Here is a 24626-nt window from a genome sequence, read left to right on the forward strand (position 1 = left end):
CTAAAAATATATTATTTACAATAAAATGCTAAAATACGATATTATTTACAATAAAATACTTAATTAAGTTACTATTAAAAATGGTTACAAATAATAAACTGGATTTACAATTTCAAACATACTACGAATTTGAGAACAATTTCACGTGCTTACTAAATGTTCTAACAAATTTGATTGCCTAACTGAGGAGAAAACTTAAGAAAACTTAAACCATCCCTAAACATGCAAATGGACTCGATTCGTGCAAAGGTATTCACTTGAAGAACTTGTGATCCTTTGTTATTATGCTAATTTGTAGAGACTGTATAGAGATCAAATCTTTGCATTATTTATCAACTTTGCCTTGAGAATGGTGTCACAATGACCTCGAAATGTCGGCTTTTAACGTTAATATTCGCCTGCTTATGTTTTAGGAAATCGTTATTGATCAAGAGTATTATTACATGTACATACAAACATACATACATACATATATTTTTGATGAGGCAGGTCTGCGTCTGGCAACCCAGAGGGCTGGTGTGGACCTGCCATAAAATATATACCTAGAAACTAAAATCTAAAATTATTAAAAATACATCCTTAGGATTCAAAAGCTACTAAAAGATAATTTAAAATGACTTAAAATTTACATTTCTATTAAAATTAAGTATTAAAGAAAGTGTAAATAATGTAAGAGCGCTGGAGTGTTAGTCAAGATTTCATTTGATTATTTATAGTACGACATGATTGAAACCTGTGACAAATTAAAAACATTAAGGCAGAAAATGAATTTATTATCATTTACAAACTACAAAGACAAAGCATATGACTTTATTAACGTCTTCTTTTTTTGAAAGAAAAATTTCAGTGATATTTGGAAACAGCTGTTTTGAAAAACATGTTGGGTGACAACTTTTCTTTCCCGCTATAACTGCATGTGTAAAGTAATTCGACATGTTGTTTTGACTATGCATAGATTAAAACTTCGACTGGGTTTTTTAAAAGAGCTTGAATTTTCAGTACTTTCTTAGATTCACTTATGAAAACTTCTTTGAATGAAGAAAAAGTCAGCTGTTATGCCATTTGTGAATGAAGCTCCTTTGAGTCAGTTGTTACAGTGAAACCTGTATTAAGCAGACCCCATATTAAGCTGATGCCCTCTATTAAGTGGACATCAGCTTGAGTCCTAAATTTTTTTTTTTGCATTTACTGTAAAATAAACCTGCATTCAGCGGATACCTTTGTTAAACAGACACGGACACCAATACATGTATTAAGCCATTTAGTTGCACAAACCTGCAATAAGCAGAAACTTCAAGAGCTTTTGACTTCTGAAAGCTCAGCTCAGACTCCTTTAAAATTGTTCAGTACTGTCGTTTTAAAGCTAAGTAGATTATTCAAGATTGACACATTGACTAACTAGACATTGTGCTATGAGCAGTCTTTGATCTTACACTGTGTTACCCTGAGCTACAAAAGGTTTAACAATTAACTATTATTGCACAAAATAATAATTGTTGGAACCTGCTTTCTAAGCGGATACTAGTGAGGGTCCTAAGGGTGTCTGCTTAATACAGGTTTCACTGTAGTTCAAACTCATTTTTAACATGACATGACTTTATGTCTAGAATTTTCCATGGTCATTTTTTGGAAAATTAAATCTCAGAGCCTTAATCTTTCATTACCCAGCAGCTTTGATCCTGACCTAGTAAACTTCCCCATAAATAATGTACGATAAATTAGTATCACCTAACTAGTGGACTAATGCAAATCCTGCATTTTAATTGGCTACACTTCTAGAGGACTATTAGCAATAGTCCTCGAGTAGCGAAATTGGCGCAATCGAGCATGACGCTTTCTTTCGGTTTATTCCCAAATAAATATTTCTTCAACTTGCATTTGCTAAATTTATTATTGCCTTTTCTGTCCGACTAGTTGGGTGATACTAAAACAATTAGACCCTTCGCCCTTAATGGCCCTGGGTCAATAGCCCATTCGGCTTCGCCTCACGGGCCATCGACCCGTAACCCGCAATTGTTAAATAGCATATGTTGTGTGACCATATCAAGGTTAACAATTGTTTGTGAAAAAATATGCCACCTTGCATCTTCGTCTACAATATAACCATGAATAGCTGCAGCTAAGTTTTATAGCAGTACCTAGGAGATTAAAATAAATGACGTAAGTCCTGTTATTTATGGACATGGAATTTCCACGGGGTAGCGGCACCCAAATAGAAAAATCAGGGAAATTTCAGCAGATGGGGGGGAGTGCCGTGAAGCTCCCTGGAACGGAAAATCCTAGGAGGTGGGGTCAAACTGGGGAAAAAACTCTGTGGGGGTATGGAAATTTTCTAGAATCACTCATCAAGTGTTCTAAGCGTTTTATTGTACAAATCAAAGTCTGAGAATTAGTTCATCTAAGCTCTGTATTATTAATTAACATAATTTTTGCATATTAAATTGGTTTAATTATCGTTATTTTTAATAAAATAATTTCGGGCTAGCTCCCCAGAGATTTGGCTAGTAAGATGAAATTACAGCTTGCCCAAAGGGCAAGCAGAGTTTTTGAATTTCATCTCACCCTGGAAGGAGAGGCTTATAACAGCAATTTTCAGATGACTGAAGAAGATCTGGTGTTCATCAGCAATGTAATCCTCCGAGCTGAGTACTGGGTACTGGATGAATTTGTTTTTCATAGTGTCTTGCTTGTTTGTTTTACTACCGAATTCGATAAGTAAATTGATTCACAATCGATGTACATGTACAAAACTACAGCTTCATGTGTATGCGAACGAACAATAATACAGCATCTGTGTTTTTATCTTTTAGTCCGTTATTTTGTAGTCCTTGATATTCACCTCTGAAAATTATACGAAAACAATTATTTGCCTCCGGTTCAGTGAACATTGGTGAATATTCATCCAACTTTTTTTCACTACATCTGTATGGATAATTAGTCTTTGTGTGTGTATGTACTCTTGCATGTCTTTTTCTTATTTTCTCTTCTTATTTGGCCCAAATAAATAATTACTTTAATTCACTAAGGATGGCTGCCCAGTCTTATTACCCCATTAAGGTTATTTCGGGCAGCCAGGTACTCTTATTATTTTAACTTTTTTTTCATCTAAATGCTTAAAACACTAAAAATGTAAGAGTTAAAAATAATTGAACCCTTGTAATAAAGTGCACATTTTGCAACTTCTTTACACATTTCTAGGAAAAAGCTTAGTTAATTTCTTGTTTTTGTAAATTGGTACGTTTGAGTCTGCTAGTGGGTATTATAAAATTAATGTGTTATTCTTAATTATTTGCTGGTTTCATTTGTATCCAGAAAGCACTCTAGAATGGGAATCTTTTGAGCAACAGTGTGTGTGGCACTTGATACAAGCTGAAGATGTATTGTTGGAGTCTTTTGTTAACATTCTTCCTTCACTGAAGCAAGATCAGCATGCAGAGGCGTTATCAAACTTACTTATCCTCATGAAAAGTGTTGCGTAAGTCTTTTTAGTCTGTTATGTCATTAATGATCAGGTGCACAACAGAGTGAGAACTGTAAATGTAAGTATTGTTGTTCTTGTTTCTTGAAGCACTAGTACGCTTAGAAAGAAAAAAAGGTAGTAAAAGAGGCGTAGTACTGTAAACCACAAAACAAAATAGGACTGGATAGTAAGAAAAGGCTGATGCAGCAAAAAACAGAAAACTTGTATTTGATTATTTCTCTGAGTTTGAGGAACAAATCGCCTAAAAAATAGAAAGTTTTTCACGATTGGACTCGACCTTTTAAAACTTGACACAAATCGCATATAACATGGGGAATGTCACTTTTTTTTAAATAGAGAATCTTTTTTTGGTTCAAAAAGCAGTTTTACTTCATTTCCTCTGAAACAAAAAAGTTATTAATTAACGTCCCGGTTTGCTAGCACTTCTTGTTACAGCTTTGGCTAAATATTGATACATGTATTTTAAAAGCAATGAACAGAACAGAAAATACATTTTTTTCCATTTTAACAGTGCTTTTGACAGCTAATGGATTAAGACGATTAAAAAGTAAAGAACTTCGTAACGGCAGTTAAACAATAACTGCCTCATTCCTAAGAGTTCCTCCTTGACTGGAGTGAGGTGCCCATCAGAGTGGGTCTCCATGGTGTTGTGGGCCTGTATATAGCACTTGAAAATCGGAACACAACCTAACCATTAACCTGTATAACAAGCATTTCCACAGTAAAGTGCGAACAAGTAAGGTCTGCTTGCACAAAACTATGGGCAAGAGCAAAAAAAAGCCAGAGTCGGAGGTAGCTTTGTTGATATGTTTTGCCCTAGACCCAATTTTTACGTAGCCAGAATGCTGAGTATTTGTACAAGAACTCTGGCTATAAGTACATTACGGGTGTGGACAAAACCTGGGCCTAGGCCCATGGGCTAGCCCATGGGCCAGCCTATGGGCTACCCTGTGGGCTACCCTATGGGCTACCCCCGTAAATTTTTATTTTTTTTTAATTTTTATTTTTTTTAAATTTTTTTTCAGACTGTTGTTATTATTATTAATTATTAATTAATAAATTATAATAAATAATTCAAGGTTATCGATATTAAGTCGAAACATCTTCGGATTTTCCTCGGCAATCTTCGGCAAACTTCGGAAGTCTTCGGAAAAGTTTGGAAAAGTTCGGAAAATGATTGGACAACATTTTGAAAATCTTCGGAAATCTTCGGAAAACAGTCGGAGATGTACGGAAAATCGTCAAAAACTTTGTTATTGGCTTGGAGATATGAAATGTATCTTGCACACTCGAAGATAATTTCATATTTCTGCACAACCATGTAATATCCTCTATAGTCCTCTATATATTATCATTAATTACTGCATAAGGAAAACTTGAACCAACAGCAGGGTTTTTTTTCCGGGGTCCCAACTTATCAATGAACTATCGAGTGTTTGCCTTGGTAGCCTCAACGAACCTCGTATTTATTGTAGAGAAGTTGATTTAAGTCCTTTGTAGTGGAAGTACAGCTGTAAGATGTTAAAGATAGTACATTAGTACTGTGTTTATACTGGCTTAAATAGCCGATCTGTCATCGATCACGATAACCATCAAATTGAATTGCGGCCAAAGAAAAAGAAAAACTATTGTAGTCCTCACGTTTTATTTTATTGTTTTTGAGCTGCAAACTCAGGTCTCAAGATTTCAGCGGCTCTTGCTTTTGCAACACCTCAAGAAGTCGAGCCCAATTTCTCTTTAAAATACAATGCGCGCTGGACATACAAAAACATGGCAAGTTAAACCAAGAAACCAATTCTGGTTTAAATCCCTTTAACCAAGAAATTTCGTTGATTACATTGTCCTAGTGGTTGGTCCGGATTTGGCAAAGAAGGAGACCAGATTGATAGTTAGGTAAAAAACGTGGAAACAATGAAAACGTGATCGAATGAGACTGACGCAATCTGGTCACCACGGGATGTGAAATACTATGCGACCGCAAGCGGGTATATCTGTCATCTCAACCTTGGTTACTGACCTTAACCATGCCTGAGGGTTAAATAGTACTAAATAATTTGTTAACTTTCTATTTTCTCGGGCGGCGTTTTCCGTGGAATTAGTTGGCGTTCACATGCACAAAATATTTACCTATGTAAGTTAACTCCAATACCTCGATAAAATGCTCAAGCGTAAACACAGCATAAGTCTCTTAATGAATGAGCAACTGACAGGCAGTGTTCTGCTTTTTTTCAAAATTTCCTAAGGAAACAAGACAGTTTCAGTTGACACCATGTTATTCCGATTGTTTATGTAACATAATAGCACACAACGTGACTAACACAAAGCTTCGCTTCGGATAGACTTTACTTGCAAAGTTTTTTATAATTTTGGAAAATGGCTTCTTCATCCGAAGACAAATCGCCTCTTTCGTACGCTAGTATTGTCAGGGGATGCCCTTCTCCAAGTGACAAATGGTCCGAGTACCAAAAAGAAGGGGATGCAGAGGCCACAGCAATTGCTTTACTCCAGTCTTGCCAGGTACATAAGTTTGTTACCATTTGATTTTATTTGTTACTACAAAAGTCTTCCACGAAAAATTATCTAGTGACCCACTTCGTCAACACTTTTTTCTACTTTCAGTCTGGTGGAACGAGTGATCAGAGTGACTCTGGCGAGAGCTTGAAGTTGACGAAGCCTACACCAGGATTTGGAAACTGTCCACGTGGAAAGGTCAGTTCTATTAGCCATTTCTCAGAAAATGTTTTGTTTGTTATCGCGCAACTTATCCCTTTATTTTTGAATAGCAAAATCAAACTTCCGAATGATTCTTTCCTTTATGGGTTCGTGAAATCATTTGTTTTAGAAAACCATCGTGTCCGCTCATGCCGGCCGGCCCAGCGAGTCCAATCTGTTTCGATATCCCGCGATATGCATCAGTTATAATCGATTATATCAATTTTTAGTTTATTTCTTTATTTAATAATGGTTTCGGATACATTAGCGCGCTGCGATTAAGTAGAATTTTTCCGTCCGTTAGTAAAGAGATCAAATACTCAATTAGAACTTCAATTGCTTCTTTACATCTAAATATGTCAAAAATGCAAGAAACGTGATTTAATTGTGTCATCAAAACCATTCCAGTGTTTCCTGGAAAAAACTTTAGTCGAACAAATCATTTCTGAATTTACACGCGCCTTTTCTTCGCAGAAACCTAATTCCGCAAAAATGGGAGCGGCAAATTTCACGAAAAAATCTCTCTCAAAAAAAATAATCAAAACAAACAGACAAACAAATCAGGATTAAACCCAGTTGACATGTTACGTTTACGACATTGCTGTATGATTCGGCGATAGAGAAGGTTAACTTATAGCAATTAAATGGTGTTGGTGAGTTTTATGGTGCCGGTAGTCGGCAATACTGCCGATACGCCAAAGCCCCTGGGGTTACTACCCTTTAAAAGGAGTTTTGGGAGGGTTCCCACGGAACGAAAAAAAAAACTTGACCCCGACTGAGCTACGAGGCCAGTACGGGAGCAGGTCGGGGTAATTTAGATAGTGAAGCTTAACTTGTAAACTGCCTTTATGGTTATAAGTGTTTTGTTTTGTTTTATTTTGCTTCGCTTATTTGTAAGCGCTGCTCTTTCTCTTTCTCTGCACGTTGTTGATTTTTTTTTTTCGCATATTCCCTGTTTTGTCGGTGAGCTACTGGGGCCCGCTCCTTTTTTACGAAATTCCTGCATCCCGCGTTTTTAAATGGCTTTTTCCAAATCTCGTTTCTTAGAATTTTGAACTTACGTATGCAGAAAAAGTAGTAAATTTCATACCTCGGTAAGATGCAAGAGTACAATTGAAATTTGCAGGAACAGTTTTTACCGCGTCTTACATTGTATCTTCTGAAATAGACTCCACGTGCTCGCCCGGTTGATTTGCGTTCGCTGCTTGAACGTCCATTTTGTTGATTACTTTTAAAGCTGTACATGGTCTTGCTCCAGCCTACATAAGTGAACTTATTTCCGTTAGAGAATCTGCTGGAAGACATTACCTGCGTTCCAACAATGGTTTACGCCTTAATTATAGCCCATGTAAATCGCTCGCTACGCTTGGGGATCGCTCTTTTCATGTGGCCGCCCCTAAATTATGGAACGATCTTCCAAGTGAAATAAGAAACATGGCATCAGTACAAAGCTTCAAGAAAGCCATCAAGACCTTTTTATTTTCTAAAGCTTTTTAATTGTGAATTGTAAATTTTAAATTTTTAGCTTTATATTGTAATGCGCAATTGAAAATTTTTTAATTGATAATTGCGCAATATAAGTTAATTATTTATTATTATTATTTATTATTTACGTTGTGACGACTTCCTGAATTCTTGACGGAAGGCTAACAGTCCCGAAATTTTAGTTTATTCCACTCCTCGGAGCGCAGTCAAATCCCAAATCCCGTCAAGATATTTTGCGTTCTCTTTAATCACGCAATGTATGTTGGTAAAATCCCGGATCCCGAAAATTCTTGGCTTGCACGTGACGTCATCGTTATCTTAAACCCAAAATTAATGAGCCAATAATGTTTTTATCCCCATTAGCCATGAGAGGGGGTAAATTGATATTTGTGTACACCTTTTCAGCTGAGTAGCCTGCTTCATCTGGAAACCAGCGCAGTTTTAATTTCAGAGTTGTGGCGGTGCGTGACATAAAGCTGCGAACGCGTTCGTCAAAAAAACATATTCTTATCTCGTGATATCTAGCCATTTTAGAAGTTAAAGTATTAGGAATAGTGCTTGTGCAAATGCCTGTTTCTTCAGTACAGATAAACAGTCGTCTAGATAGCCAAAGTAGGTTAAAGATGATTACACTATTTTGCGGCCGCCATGTTGGTGTACCACAATGGTACACCAATATGGCTGCTCCATACTGTGCTCTATAAATTTGTCCAAAATATTTCGACCAATATCTGAAGTTACGAAAAACACACAGACTTCAAACTTGGAGAAGTGACTTCTTTATTAATCTCCCATAATAACACAATTTCTCGACTTTATCTATCGAATGGTTTTCGAATTATTTTTTTATTCTGTTTTATTGCGTGACAGTGCAAGCCAAGAATACCCTTGTCCAGACCCTGAAAGTGGGGGTGGGTGTGGGAAAAGGGGTAGGGGTATTAAATAATCTAAAAGTGGAGCTCACCTGTTATTTAGTTTGCCCTTTTTGTAAATCCGAATATTTACTGACGGTTAACAGAAAAATATACGAATGGAGCCCACGATCCAATGCAAACCATTACTTAGTCAGCGGTAAACTTCAAGTAGTAGCAAATCGAGAAAAATAGGGTCACACGTGTGGGTAAAAATGATATCCACACGTCTGATATCATTTTTGACCAATCAGCTCGCAGAGTTTGCCATGTTTCAATGCTCAATGAAGCTAAATAAGTCGATATTAAGTCGAAACATCTTCGGATCTTCCTCGGCAATCTTCGGTAATCTTCGGAAACCTTCGGAAATTTTCGGAAAATGTTTGGAATGACTCGTAAAACCTTCGGACAACATTTTGAAAATTTTCGGAAATCTTCGGAAAATGGTTGAAAATCTTTGGAAAATTGTCAGAAACGTCGTAGTAGGTTTATATAATAAACAGAGCATTACATGGTTGCTTTGAGACATGGAATTTATCTTCTCGTGTTCAAATCCGATATCTCCGCGCAACTATGTATTATCCTCTAGTAATGACATGGATGTCGAATATCAAAGATGTAAGCTGCCGTTAACCTTCATAAGCAATCTATTTCTGAAGTATGGAAGCCTTCTACTCAATATCAAAAAAAGAAAGTAAAGTGTTCTCAAAATTCAAGGAAGTGTCAAAGAGATTTAATGCTCTCGTCTGGCTTCAATTCTTTGATGTTACGGTTTTCATAGGGTAAAACGACAAAGGCACGGGTGACAATAAATACCACAAGCACTAAAACTTATGACTTATTTATTTCAGCCTCTTTCTCCTGTCACAATCTGCATCGATGCCTCACCAGCTAAAAAAAGAAAAGGAAAGGAAGTGAAGAGCAAGAGTAAAAATAAAAACTCCAAAGTTGCTCCTGCGCATGAAGAGAATTGCATTTTAATATCAAGTGGGGAATCTGACAGTGATGAACAGGTTGGTTTTATGACGTAACCCTTTTACAGCCCATGCACATCCAGGGGCTTTTGTGTGCGTGTCCGTTTGTTTTGGAATGGTTCATTTGATGAATTAAGTGTACTCTTGGACTGGCAAATCACAGTTCCTGTTCTCTATCGATTCCTAAGGCTAAGGCTAAGATGCATCATGCCAATAGGTGGGTTTCACTGTCACGCCAACGTCACGCCGAGAAAAAAATAAATCTAAAACTATTAAGTCAACTATTACAGGTTGTAGAAAACGAATATATAAACAACTTGTCCAAGCGTCAGGTCTGTACGTTATTCCGTACTCGAGTTATCCGTCAAAATGATTCACAGAAACTTAGAGAGCACAGTATGGAAACGCCTTATAAGAGTGCAACTGCTAGAACTCCAACATGGTATTCCGTTTGTATGTTGATTAGCCGAATTGTCAGTATAACCATGCTATAATTGTATCCATTTTCAGCATGCGATAAATCTGAGCCGGATCTCAGCTTACACAGAAAGCAGAGTGAGACGCAAGGAGAGTTCAAGAGGAGGTCCTAGCAAAATTAAGGTAGCCTTTGGAGTTTGAGTGACGCCAGTTTGATGATACCTTGTTTCGACTGCTATCTAGTGACCATAACATGGATGTTATAAAATTACTGAACGATTGTGCTCTTCGTAAGAATTATCCCATTTATATTTATTTTATCTTTTACCTCTTAGGGACAAGGCTCTTCTGACGCTGCATCGATGTAAGTTTTATAGAAACTAAGGTCTCATCTATTTAAATTACTTTCATGTCAGTGGCTTCAGACATTAACCCTCGGACGTACAAGCAAATCCATACTCCCACGTCGTACAGGAGGAGAGTGGAGGCCCCCCCCCCCCCGCTCATAGGGTTTTCATAAGGTTTTACCTCTTTTAGGGCACAGTAGCACGTCTATTGGGACGTAATTTTTTGTTGGTTTTGACGTCATTAGAGCTGCCATCTTGGATCCGCCAGTCTTTAATCCTATTTCAAAACTTCGAAAAACTTCAGGGGGGGTAGCATCCCCATGGCCAGATAGCATCCCCGCTTGTACGTCCCGTGGGTTAATATGAATTTGCTTTTATCATTCACGAAATTGAATTACGAGTTGAAAGGTGTGGGATTTCAAAATGTGTAATGGAAATTAACTGAAGAGAGTGTTTTAAAAATTTCAATTTATCTGCAGTTCCAAACAGCGTAAATACAAGGAGAGACAGGGAGAGGCCACACCCAAGGGCAATGTGATCGTAGATGCAGATGAAGATGATACTGAAGAGGGATCTGACGCGGAAAAGCTGTGAGTTCATTGACTGATAAAACCATCAGAAAAAGTCATTCATAGGTCATTGCCTACCTCGATTGTAGCTGTTATATTTATTTATTGCCTTTTTCCTTTTTAGTACAGAAACTGTTACAGATAAAAATCTACCCAAAGGTCAGCTGCAGATGTCGGAAAGTGGCCAATCGGAAGAAAATGTTGACGTTGAAGAAAACAGGTAAACATTTTTTTTACTAGACGACGAGCTCAGTAGCTTTGATAACTGTTTTCTATCAGTGTCAGACTATAGAGTTTGATTGGCCCCCTGTGGCTGCCTTTGTTTATTAACCAATCAGGATGCCGCGTTTGTTTTTTGCACTGAATTTCCTCATTTCTGCATTGAATTTACTAAAGACTGCATTTCTCTAAGCCAATCAGATTCGAGAAATTTCTGGATGTATATTATTAGTAGATTAATACTGAAAAAGTATACTCAATATACACCATTCATTTCTTCTTTTTTGTTTCACTCCACAGCATTAAAAGTGAAGTCTCTAAATCAGAGAATGTCAGATTTTACTTGGGCAGAAAATCGCTACCGAGTTTACCAAACAGTCTCCTCGACAAGACTGGGTCTAATGATTCAGTTGTTCCGCTTTTGCTTAACGCTGAGCAATATTACAAGGAATATATTGCAACCTCAAATCCCGTTGGAATTAAGCACAACGTCCGATTTTTGATTAATCTTGATGCGCTCGAACACGGTGAAGACTTGCTGTCGGACGATCTTGGCTCTTGGGTTCAAACCAAGACCAAAAAAAAGTGGTACGACACAAGATGCGATAAGACAGGAAAAGTGGAGAAAGTGGTTAAAGTTGGAGACAACTCCGATGCCTTATTAGTGTGCCGCCGGCCATTTGTCAATGCTAGTGACAGAAGTCTGCACAAAACAATCGTTGATGTGACCCATCCAGATGGGAAACATCACAACATTGTTTTCGTCAAATACGAATTCGTTGGTGCACCTGAGCATGAGGTAAAGGTCAAGCAACACGGCAACGAGAAATCGTGCAGTATCCCCTATTTAAGAACTTATAAGAGTACACGCAACCGTCTAGAAAAATCTGCGAAGGAAAAAGGCAAAGGCCTAAAGAGAGCTGTCCACGAGGTCGAAACCGAAGTTGGAGACCTTGAAAACTGTAATTCCATCGGAGCTTTACCAAGAAATGAAAGACAGGCAAAATATCTGAAATCAAAGGACGCTAGAGGACGTATTGCTGATCCCATTTTGGCGATCACTGAGAAAATGAAAACGGAAGAAAAAAAATTTGTTAGGTGTTACAGCCTTGACAATGAATCGCCCAAAGTTATTTTGTTTAGCGATGAACAGGTTGAAGACATTGTAAACTTCTGCTGTAACGAGGTTGACGGACACACGTCTATGTTGTACGTAGATGTCACTTTTAAACTCGGACCTTTTTTTGTTTTGGTCACAACATATCGAAACACAACTCTATTTACGAAACGCAGTAATCCACCAACCTGCCCAGTGATGCTTGGCCCTGTAATGTTGTGTATGTTAAAAGATAAATCTACGTACCTAACCTTGTTTCAAAAGTTCTCCGCTCAAGTACCTGGCTTGCAAGTCAGCCTAAAGGGTTATTGCACTGATTCAGAAGAAGCGCTGCGACAAGCTCTAGCCCAAGTTTTCCCAAGTTCGGTGTCATTGTTGTGTAAAGTTCACGCTCAAAGAAACATCGAGGACAAATGTCGCAAACTGCGATTGTCACAATCATTCACGAATGATATCATAAATGATATTTTTGGCAGTGGTGGCTTGGTTTTTGCCAGTTCTTATGAAGAATACAACTCAACGTTGGATGTTTTAACTAAGAAATGGGACGAACAGGAATTTTCAGAATCACCTGATGAGCCTTGTTTTTCAAAGTATTTCAGGCGATATAAGGCAGACGAAATATGGAATCATGTCAGCGCCAAAGCATCAAGCGATGCTGGGTTTGGAGACGAAGTGCAGACAAACAACATCCCGGAATCTGCAAACGCGTTTGTTAAACGTTGGCAGGACTTCGTAGCCACTGACATGGCCACTTTCGTTGACGATTTGAAAGGGCTTATTGAGAAACAGTGCCGTGATGTTCAGCGGACTTTGCTGGGGCTTTCTAGTCCATATATCTTAAGGCCCGAATATCAAAACTCCGTCAAAGACAATTCTAATTTCTTTGACGAACAACCTGGTACTCGCGATCTCGCCTCCAGCAATTTAAAGGTTGTGGTCGATCCAGTAAATTTCAAGAAAGTCTACAGCCACCGCCCTGCCCCGCCCCAAACTCAGCTCAACAAAAATTATACCATCGACTTACACGCTCTCTCCGATTTTTTCGCGGAGAAAGATTTAAAATTGCTCACCGAAAAAGTACAGAGGCTTTGCCAGGAAAAGGGTGTTCGTGAGGGTTTTGAGCAAAATTGTTTTCTGGTGAGAAGTCAGTCCTCGCAAACGCCCCACACAGTGAAAGCAGTTGCTAACTCTGGATACCTATGTGATAGCAACTGCTTGGGCTTCAAGGCCAGAAAACTTTGTGCCCACACAATGGCAGTAGCAGAGCGTAACAAAAACGTTTCAGGGTATTTCAAATGGTACAGAAATCAAGAAAAGAAAGACAACTTGACCGCATTGACAACATTTGCGGTGAACAAGAATGCGGGCGCTAAAAAGCCCACACGAAAGCGTCGCAACAAGTCACCCGACGTCATGACTTCCAGTAAGGCAAAACAGAACACAAATGCAAAGACCCTGGGAGAAGTAGTAACATCCCAGCAGTATACAGCTGAAGCGTCTTCCAACCCCCTTCGCATAACCATTCGAAAGAACAGCAAACCGGCAAATCCCGCTGTACGGCCAACGATCACTACTCCGTTTGAACTGATCGAACTCAGTTCTCGGATCAAAAAGTGTGCCGCGGGATGCAATGGTAACATCAGGGATGGGCCAGACCACTTCACCCGGGGAGAAATTGATGAGCAGTATTGCATCCGACACAAGGAGCATGATTTCGTCTGGATCAAAAGCCAAGGAAAGTACAAGAAGACTTTCGAAAATAAGCATTACCACGTTTATGCCAATTGTATAAAAGCAAGGAATCCTCACTTCGACCCTAGCAAAGTGAGCATTCAATGCAGTTTAGAAAGTGACGAAATCAAACTTTTACAGCAAAGACTTTATTAGCTGTGTTTATGGTACTCTTCAGATGTCGGCAGTTGTCAGCATTTTATTTTTTAAATTGTTTGTCAGTTATTTTAGTTTCGTAGACTTTCCCTTACTTAAAAATGTCACAAGAAAAGTTGATCAGATTAATATGTAATGACTTTTACATTATATATGCTTTTGAGTTTACATGTGTCTGGCTCTTGGTGAGTGTTGCTTTGGTGGTAGCAGCATCAGTTTCTTGTGCGTTACAAATCGTTATAGATTTGCAAAAGCGCCAAATTTTGCAGCATAGCAGATATTATGCATATAAAGCGAGATAAGAGTCACGAGCGAACTTGACACCAAATCAAAACAGGGGCTTGACGGGATGGGATAAGAGGGGAGGGGTGGGTTGGGAAGGGAGGCGGTTGTCGTCTCCTAACACTCGATGGTGTGTGCGGGTGGGCGAGAGGAGCTTAGCGTGACTACAAAAGTAACCGCTACGTGCACGTGGTAGACTAATCTTTGAACCTGCAATGGTTTCTGCAGCACGCGAGAAAAACGTGACGTCAATGCACAAAAATCAGACATTCAAACTGCAACAAGCTATAAAATGGCATCGAAGGAAACTTAGAAAAAATTCGAGTCCAAGATGACATTTGAACCCACGACCCTCCGCGACTGCTGTATGTTAGAAACAAATTTCACAAATACGACTATTTAGGTCATCTAATACCAAAAAAAAACTGAAAGCTCAGGGACCTTTCGAATTTGCAGTTTAGGATTTAAAGACGTCACATGAAAACCGTCACTTGCTGCTGCCTCCACGTCGCCTTTTTTTTAGATTCAGACCACTTCTCACATGCAAAAGGATATCCAATAACAACAAAAGCGTACAAAACTGGCAAATTGTCCTCGGCAGCCAGAGCTATTTTGTATCACCCATCAGAAAATTATACTGTTTGGCGTTGTGCCATTAATTAATTTTTGGTTTCTGAACAGGCGTTCTTTCGGCTCATACCGCGATCTTTTAAGTAGTTCTTTGACTGATAGGCTTATCCCTGGGAACGAAAGATTGCGTGACGAGCTAGAGAGGAGGTAGGAGTAAATAAATTAGTATTCGTAATAAGTATTTACATACGTTAGTATAGGTAAACACCCAATTGCAGCTTTTTGAAAAACTCACAAGTGCAAATTAATTCAAATTGAACGAAAAAAACCGTATGTATGATTACTTATTAGTAATATAAACATGAAAAATGTTGAGCCCGCGATTCAATGGCAAAAGTAACTTGGTCAGCAGTCAGCTTAAAAAGACACATGAACTGGATGAGGTGCACAGCTAAGACCGCGATATGGTCATGTGATACTGGTCAGCGGATACCTTGTTTTGACAGCTGTCAATTGACAATGTTGACGTTAGGAAATTTCCCGTTTTATTATATAAACATCAGTGAAATACCAGGAAATCTTTTGCGCGAAAAAGTCATCTTTCACACGTGAAAATAACATGTTATTTTCACAAGTGAAGATATCGATTTCGAAACATTTTCTGACAAGTTTGCCCTGTTTCAATGCTGAATGAGCCAAAGAAAGTCGATATTAAGTCGAAACATCTTCGGATCTTCCTCGGCAATCTTTGGCAATCTTCGGCAATCTTCGGATATCTTCGGAGAAGTTCGGAAAATGTTCGGAAATATTCGTACGACCTTCGGGCAACATTTTGAGAATCTTCGGAAGTCTTCGGAAAATCGTCAAAAACATAATTAGTGGGTTTATATAATAAACAGAATATTACATGGTTGCTTGGAGATATGAAATTTATCTTCTCGTGTTCAAATCGATATCCCACTTGTTCGCTGCGCTCACTCGTGAGATATCGATTTGAACACTCGAAGATAAATTTCATATCTCCGCGCAACCATGTAATATCCTCTATGTTTTTTCAGGCAAACGTATTCCAGAAGAATGATGTGTAATTTGCACTGGTGTTACACTTTTTGTTACAGCTGAATTGCACTGCTCTTAGACAATCAAAATCGAGTATTTTTTCACAATATAACAATTAATTATTGATATTAATAATAATTAATGATAATATATAGAGGATATTACATGGTTGTGCGGAAATATGAAATTATCTTCGAGTGTGCAAGATACATTTCATATCTCCAAGCAACTAATAACAAGGTTTTTGACGATTTTCCGTATATCTCCGACTGTTTTCTGAAGACTTCCGAAGATTGCCGAAGATTGCCGAGGAAAATCCGAAGATGTTTCAACTTAATATCGATAACCTTGGGCTTATTCAGCATTGTGAGACGTTTCACGTCTGAAGATATGCTTTTTTCGTGCGCAAGATTTCCTAGTATTTCATTTCATAAATTATTTATTATAATTTATTAATTAATAATTAATAATAATAACAACAGTCTGAAAAAAAATTTAAAAAAAATAAAAATTAAAAAAAAATAAAAATTTACGGAGGTAGCCCATAGGGTAGCCCACAGGGTAGCCCATAGGCTGGCCCATGGGCTAGCCCATGGGCCTAGGCCCAGGTTTTGTCCACACCCCTATGTAAGGTACCTAACCATCAAGCACCACGCTCCTTGTTTCAAGCTCTTTGCTGACAAAGCGCAACAGCACCTGTCAACAGCACATAGAAACAGGGCAAGGAATACATTTTGTTTCAGTTCTTGAATTTCAAATGACTTACTTCAGTGAGAATTGAATCAGGCAAAGGCCTTTGCATTTAGAAATAGACTCTGAGAGCTCTTTGATGTTTTGTTTTTGTTTTCTTTTAGTCCATCCACAGATCTACTAACCCCAGTCCTTTCTATGGAATGCTCTGAAAAGAGGCCTGGAAACCAGTTTAGTGTTTCATTGCTCAGGTACTGGGCACAGGAATACCCAAGAGAAGTTGCTCAGCTGATTGGTCAGCAACTCTGTAAACAAGCTTCTGCAAGCAAGAAGAGAAAGTAATGTGTACCTACTTAATGCCATGTTTGTTTGCTACCTGCACTGTTGTACAATTCTAAATTCAGGTGGTGTGAAAATATCTTATCACAGGATATTGATACTCTCACAAACCCTCCTTGGCATCTTGCACGTAGCCTTGAATTAGGCCAAATGCGGTGCTCAGCTGCTGGCAAGTTGTTATTTGCTTTAATCCAAAGTTAAGAAGCCTTTTAAGTTGGAAATAGTGAACTTAATTGGTCCAGATTAATTGCTGGGTTATGCATAAAAGATTTGATGTGAGGCCGTTAGATTGTTATTGTTAAAAGCAATCTTATTCAAATAGTTTTGTTTTTGTATGTGATCTTTAAGTTAAAGTAATGACTGCTGAAAGTGTAAGATCAATATGTTTAATTGAAACGTGTCGGAAGCAAGCCTCTCTTTTGTAACTTATGGTGTGGTTCATGCATTTACTCCTTACACCACCATTCCTTTCAGGGGTGCTAAAATTCAGCAAGGTACAAATTTGGAACTAGTCCTTTGTCATTTGGACTGGCTGCACAAGATTTCCCAAGAGCAGGAAGACATGAGCTGTAAGTCTTTTGCTTCTTTTGTTATAACGAGCATTTCATATATTGCTACATAGCACAATATGAACCAAAAGCCTCAATGAATGTAGACTGTCACAGTTGGATAGCTATTGAGAAAGGACATCTAAAAAGTGATTCAAAATATCAAATTCCATCGTTATGACTATTTTTGTTTTACTTTTAAACCGTGTATTTGTTCATTTGTTTTCAAAAGCCAGCAAAATTGCAACTTCCATGGAGTGCTATAAAAAAAACGACTTACTAACCCCCAAGGAGCAACAAAAGTGTTGAGACACATTGCAGCGTCTTCGAAACATTTCCCCTCTCATTCTTTCTCAAACAATGTTGATTTTTCTCATCGATGACATAGTCACTTACTCACTCCATTCTAATTACATGTAATTTATTCATTAAACCTGGATCAAAGATTTTTCTCCTTTCTCCCCTGCTAAGTAGTTTTTGTCCAAAGGTCTTAGGCCCATGTTTGGCAGGTTTTAGGGGGACTTCAAAGGCGTATATTTTTGCCCAATAACATGGAGGGCCTGGATACGAGTTTGTCAAACACCTTCAAAGTTGAGATTGTCCATTTTGGTTTCATGTGTTTTGCGTTTGTAAATCACTGTGTCTAGATACCCAGCAGCTGGGAAGTATTTTCAAAAAACCCACAGAATAACTCATTCAATATCTTAGAATAGTAGATCTTTGCTTAGAAATGTCAAGCTATTTCAAGTATTATTTTGGCTCTGTAGTTTAGGAAGTTTCAAGCTTGGGCATACTACAAAAACTCAATGTTTTGACACTAGCAAATTTCGTTCTCTGACTCTGCAGTCAACTTTCATACTCATATTACACAAATTACACAAATTACAGTTGAAACCCTGTGAGAGTACTCAATATTTGTTCAGAAATGCCAAGGGATTCTCCAAAATGTTTTGGTTTTGTAGTGCACAAATTCTCTTAGCTTCAGCATACTGCATTGTATAAAAATCTTGACTCACGGGAAAGGTTCAAAAAACTATATACCTGTCAGTCAAACATTTTAAGCCATGAAATACTTGACAGTTATAGATGTTGTATTTTTCCAATTTATATCTGTAACAAACACACTTTCTGTTTGGGAATGCCAATAAAATTGGTATTCAGACGTATTGTTATGGGTGTGAATTTCATGACTGGGTCACTTAATCATTTCCTGTTAACTTTGCAGCAAATCCGCAGACAGTGTAGATCGCTTTATCATTTGGATCTCTGACACAAATAATAAAATAATCGACTTTGTTTTTCAAAGTGCTCCCCTTGCTACCCTTAACTTGTATATACATTAATCTGTTTAAACCTTCGCCACCTTCTGGTGATCTAAAACAGAAAGAAGTCACAAATAATTTATGTAGTGAACTAGATAACCTTTAGAGGTATTTTGTGTGTAGAGTTTAGTAACCTTGTAAAACCATATAACCTTCACCACCTTTCTGGCTTTGATCTGAAACAAAATGCCAATAATGTATGTACTGTTATTCATTTGACTGCCTTGTTCTTTAAGCAAGTAAACATGGTCTTAATAACAAATTGCTAAGGTTTAAAACTGCAATTACAGGATATTGAGATGTTGGATTAAAGCTGACAACAATGTTTGTATTGTTTTAATGGTGTTATTTTGCAGCAAGTACATGTAAGTCTGTTCCTTAGAAAGTCAGATTGCGCAGTGGGCATTACATATACTAAACGTTTTTGGTATTCCTAAACGAATGAACGAATAGTCCTATGCATTACTCTTTGTAACAGCCCTATTTAGACCTGTGTAGTATGTTAAGGCTGCCTGCCTGTAAAAATTAGACAAATTCTTAATTTCGCAGCAAGGGTCGAAAATTCAATTTCGCTCATATTTTAATGGTAGATACGCTAGGGCATAACAAAAGCTACTGGATAGATTTTTTGGCAAAATATCCTTTTATTACAAAGAGAAATGCAAATTACCAAATTCTGTTAAAATCGTAATTTGAGGCATCATTTTATTAAACAAGTTTGAGAGCACACTCAAATAGTTTTGTGCAGTGTTTAAATGTGTACTGGGTTGATTTGGGAGAATGCTGCATTGTCTTTTTGCGTGCAAAATAGTTAAATTTCAAAGACATGTATTTCGTTCACTTAAAAGTACTTCTTGAATATCATTAATTTTGTCCTTGTGCAAAACCTTCAAATGGATTAAACTTCTGGCAGTTGAATTGTAGAAGGATGGTTTACAGATTCGTGTAAAAATTTATTTGGGCAAATGATTGTGAGCAACACAAGAGTTTTTCAAAGTACATTAAAAATGCAAATTTTTGACCTTCTGTTGCCATGGGTTAGACATTAATATTTTAGCATGCGCCACATGTCTTGACCTATATTAAGCTGAAATAGACACAAAGCTGATAATTTTGAAATGTTCTAACCTTATTTGCTGTAAAAGGCAGGTTCAAAAGTTGATTTAACGTGCTTCTCTCACCATTCATTGCATATACAACAGCAATAACAATTTATTTTAGTATTCCTATATGAGTACATGTTATTACCTAAAATAATTATAATACAGCTAAAATAGTGTAACTAAATTACAATAGTTTAATTGATTAAGCAATAGTATTCTCCCAGTAATCCATGCATGAATGGATATAGGCAGCTGTATTAGTCTACAGATACACATGTAGGTGTCAACATTATTGATAAGAAAAAGAATTTTTGATCTATCATCTAAAACATCAAAATGATTGTTTTCTATTTGTCTTCAAAAAATTTATAGCGTGAATTATTGTAAAGTTGACAGGAAAGTATAAAATGCAATTCATTTTTCATTTAAAGCAGTTACATTTGCGTCTGTTTACACAATGTCCGATGAATTTGCAACATACATCACCAACTGTCAATGTATTCAATGGTCAAATACCATGAATCTGTGATCATCTTTTGGCACATATTATTACCACTCCAACTAAGTCAAAAACGGCTAAGTCATTTGTAGATTATTAGTTGCTTGCTTTACACTACACCAAAATATTATGTTTGATCGATTGCTGACTATTGCTGTGTTGGCACAGCACAATCTTTCAGCCGTTCGTTATTTGTTCATCACACAATGCCATCACAGCATCCCATTTTAGCAAGCAGGGGTATATAATATAAATACAAATATAAATATTTGTTTTTATATTTATATTTTGCTCTGCATATTTTGTATAGAGCACTTGTAGGGTAAGTGAAACAATTTATTCATTGCTTTTCTATTTATATGTATTATATGTATAATATTTGAATCGAATAAGAATTGGTTTACTAATGGTGACGCCACTTGGAAGAAGGATCCAAAAGGATACTGCACGCTTACACTCAGAAATTGTAGTCTGTATAGAGGGAGCAAACTGGAAACTTCTTCACAAGATAAACACTTTATTAGCAGTTTCGCGCTTTGGGCTTCCTGTGTAAAAACATGTCATGTACTGGATTAAAAATATTTAAAATTCCAAGTATTTTCAATCCATTATGAGTGGATCTACAGACTACTTTGATAATGGCAATGTTATGATGAAAATTCTTTGCCAATAACAGGATGGACACATGAAAAACTGATGTCAAGTTGTTTTTTACGATAACAAATTCTCAAATTGTCCACTCTCACTTGTTGACGCATTATATAAACTATAAATTCATGTGTCTGTCTGTGTATTGACAATGAAAACTAGCCAATGAGTGCAAGAGAGTTTCTGCAGATATCAAAAAAACATGTGTTATATGTAAACCAAAAATAAATTTGCATAGCACGAAAAGATCTAGGTACGAGTTTAGCACTACAGTGTTACACAAGACACGTAGGTAGAGGTTTAAGAAATGACGTCAGGAGACATCTCAGGAGACAGAGCTAAACCATTCATTGTTTTCATTCCTTTATTGACTCTCTTCCTACTCAACAAGATTGTGCTCCCTGTTGTTTCAAGCCTTATGTATTAGGATAGAAACTCTCCTACCCCTACCCCCTAAAATGGGATGACACAATTGGGTGACAAACAAATAAGGAACCTCTGCAGGGATTCAAGGATTCAAGCAGCACTCAATCAAATGGAATATTTTGGTGTTGTGCAAAGTAAGCAACTGTCTTCAAATGACGTAGCCGTTTATTACTTACGTAATGCATGTGGGTGACAATAACCCACCCCAAGAGTCCAACAGCCAACAGTTTAATCACTCGACTCTTAACGTTCAGCTTACTTTTACACGGCAAGTCTACTCACACACACAGGCCACTACATAACGTGAGTCCCTGATATATCCTGTCTTACAAGTACATTGCGCATTCAGTACTCGCCATATAACCATCTCTTAGTCTTAGAACTTTTGCAAGCATCACATTCAAATAGAACCATTATACATCTTAGCATGTGCACCTTAGCTCATGCAATCACTGTATCAATTTCATTACATTTCCCCCCTTCCAATAAAAGAGATGCATCCTCGCATCAAGGGTCATTTTACATATTCCAATTTTTTTTTAATTAACTTTATTTCCACACTAACAGACCAAAAAAAAGAAAAAAAGGAAAAAACACTACTTTGTACAATGAAAAATACTTACAATGCTACAGTACAACATTTATCTACTACTTACTTGGTTATAGTTACAGTACTTACATTCCAGAAAACGTTTTCCCCTCCCCCTATTGTATGCATATGATATTATTAATTTTAGGCACAATTAACCCCTTCTATAGTTTTACAATAACCTATTGGATTTCTACCTTACTTTTAAAAAAAATGCTGATAATTTCACATTACTTATATTTCTACCAACTTAATGATTCACATTTCTTATATTTCTACCAAACAAATAATGCTATTTATTTCAATTTTTTTTCCTTTTTTACTATTTTTTTTTACTTTTTTTTTTACTATTTATCACACGCTGTTACATAATGCTGGTGCACACTTTTTAAGGACTTAGTGATTTTGTTTCTAGTTAATCTGAAATATTGTGTCTAGATTTTGGGAAGCATGCTCATTATAAAAAGCGTGTACAAAGCGAGAAACAACAGAGAAAAGGGAAAAGGAACAAGAACACAAAAAAACACAAATTACAGTATTGTGCAAAAGTAATGAGGGCGTAATTCGATGAAATTCGCGAATTTTGGGGCTTTTCAACAAAAAATGGCGAAGTTTTGTTCACCTTGAAAGTTCAAAGAAAATTCAGCGAATTTTCCCACTGCCCATTGTTTTAGTTGACGCAAATTTTCGAGCAGTAATTCGCGTCTACTGATAATTTGGCCCGATTTTTCGAGCAAAAATTCGCTCTCCTCAAATTTTCCTTCGAACTTTCTAGCAAAAATTCGCTCTGTTCCTTAAGTTTCCCATTGATTCCCAGTAGCAAGATGAATTAAGCAAGAGCAAAAGAAGAACGTGCGCGATAAAAACATTAATGTCATCGTGAGTGATAGTAATATCTCAAAGCCTTTTCTCACAAACTTACCTTGCTTATGTCCAGAGAAAGCTGATATCACTTTATTTGTTGCAGTCTTAAAGCTCGCAAGCTCAAATGGTCTGTTTGCCAACCTGTTTTCATTGAACAAGAAATGCTACTTGCGGTAGTACTTGCGGTGCAGCCACAAAGAACCCAGGCTCTGCGCGACCTTGCGATATTACCATCAAAGGTTCGAAGCTATTATCGCACTATTCAGGCCAGTCTCTTACAGATCTATTTAACTCTGCTGAAGACTTTTTAACTCGTAGTTTTAGTAACATTCAAGCTGTATTGATTGTTATAAATCAGTTACACTTCCTCCCCCCATTAGTGTTCATCCAAAAAAAAATTAGCTGGAGGGCTAGCGTAGAAGAGAACTGTTGTCGTAAATAATGAGGTGCTCTTGCATGGAAAATAATTCTAGGTGAGGTATTGAAATAAATGACAACACACACAAGTGAAGGTAAACTTTTATTTAGACGTCGGCGAATTGACCAGTAGGACACTGGCGAAGCAACTTAGGACGTTGGCGAATCGACCTAAGATGTTGGCGAACGAGACATTGGCGAAACAACTCATTGGCGAAATGTCCGGATGTCGTGTCTTTCCCTTTTGCACTTGCCATCCGCACATCTCAGCACTATTCCTTCCCTAATCCCGTTTCTTTGCACTTCCAACATGCTCAAGCGCGGTCGCATGTCTCCATCTCTTATTTACGAGTGTGAAATAAAGAGGGATTGTCGGAAATAATATACTATCCATCATGGCAGGCAGACAAGGACGTGGCGAACGTGATAACAGCTGAGGGGATTGGGCACATGGAGAGCTGGCACTAGATAAACAACATGTCTGCTTGTCTATCGATCACTGAATTTGATGTCACTTTGGATGAATTTTGAGGTGAAGTAGGCCTTCAAAAAGACCTTATTAAAAATTTTACTTTCGTCTGAGTTTACCCGGACTAGCTGTCTGACTTTTGTACCTGCCTTGCTGGCATGGTGACGTGGCAAAGCTTAAGTTAGCGAGTTCATGTCATTGAAAACGATCAAAGGATTCAAATTCTCTACATTCTTTGTCATGAAAGACGGATTAACACATTAACAACAGCGAATTTTACAGAGGAGTAAAGCATCAACGTGACCGCAATTGTTCACAAGAGAACGATACATTGATGGCTCGATACTGGTCAGAGCACTGCACTGCGATATTTCGCATACTGCAAGCGGAATTATGCCTCTGGTAAGGATATGTCGTTCTGGTCTTGAAAATGCCGCAAATTTTCGTCCTTTGTTTTAAAGAAATAACACTCAAGACATTGCGAAAAGACGCTTGAATTTTCGGGCGAACTTTCAAGACAAAGAATGAAATTGGCACATTTCACTCTCATTAATTTTGAACAGTACTGTACTAAGGAGGCCGCCAGTCCAGGTGTAAGGTTTTGGAAAAATAAAGAGTAAAATTAGAAAGAGAATTGAATGGCAAAAGGGGAGCTACTAAAAAAGAAGAAGTGGATTGC

The 24626-nt window shown here is 37.5% G+C and overlaps 3 protein-coding genes across 6 annotated transcripts in view; 2 read left to right on the forward strand and 1 right to left on the reverse strand.

Moving 5' to 3' along the window:
• LOC145479208 (integrator complex subunit 3-like) overlaps positions 1 to 24626 on the forward strand; it is a 306674-nt gene that overhangs the window by 250346 nt on the left and 31702 nt on the right. For 3 of the 4 annotated variants that reach the window (XM_081457501.1, XM_081457510.1, XM_081457521.1), the window contains 3 exons: positions 3313 to 3475; positions 16888 to 17061; positions 17537 to 17631. In XM_081457501.1, coding sequence (XP_081313627.1) covers positions 3313 to 3475; positions 16888 to 17061; positions 17537 to 17631 — 432 coding nt within the window. Of the gene's footprint in view, positions 1 to 3312; positions 3476 to 16887; positions 17062 to 17536; positions 17915 to 19168; positions 24618 to 24626 lie in introns of those variants that run through there. The other variant, XR_014048403.1, reaches the window with a different exon arrangement.
• LOC145479884 (uncharacterized) overlaps positions 1 to 24626 on the reverse strand; it is a 192565-nt gene that overhangs the window by 141213 nt on the left and 26726 nt on the right. The gene's annotated exons all lie outside the window — the stretch shown is intronic.
• LOC145463964 (uncharacterized) lies at positions 6023 to 14181 on the forward strand. Its single transcript, XM_081447765.1, has 7 exons — positions 6023 to 6190; positions 9441 to 9602; positions 10074 to 10163; positions 10316 to 10344; positions 10807 to 10917; positions 11021 to 11116; positions 11416 to 14181. The coding sequence occupies exons 6-7, from the start codon at positions 11067 to 11069 to the stop codon at positions 14120 to 14122; spliced, it is 2757 nt and encodes a 918-aa protein (XP_081303891.1). The 5' UTR covers positions 6023 to 6190; positions 9441 to 9602; positions 10074 to 10163; positions 10316 to 10344; positions 10807 to 10917; positions 11021 to 11066; the 3' UTR covers positions 14123 to 14181.

The sequence above is a fragment of the Orbicella franksi genome, chromosome 1, assembly GCF_964199315.1.
Source record: "Orbicella franksi chromosome 1, jaOrbFran1.1, whole genome shotgun sequence".
In the NCBI taxonomy this organism is placed as follows: Eukaryota; Metazoa; Cnidaria; class Anthozoa; order Scleractinia; family Merulinidae; genus Orbicella; species Orbicella franksi.

What these genes read in the sequence shown, in the direction of transcription:
- LOC145463964 (XM_081447765.1), top strand. Translation starts at nt 11,067, where the DNA reads ATGTCGGAAAGTGGCCAATCGGAAGAAAATGTTGACGTTGAAGAAAAC. An exon ending in GTTGACGTTGAAGAAAACAG is followed by an intron (nt 11,117 to 11,415) that starts GTAAACATTTTT and finishes TTCACTCCACAG; the next exon opens with CATTAAAAGTGAAGTCTCTA.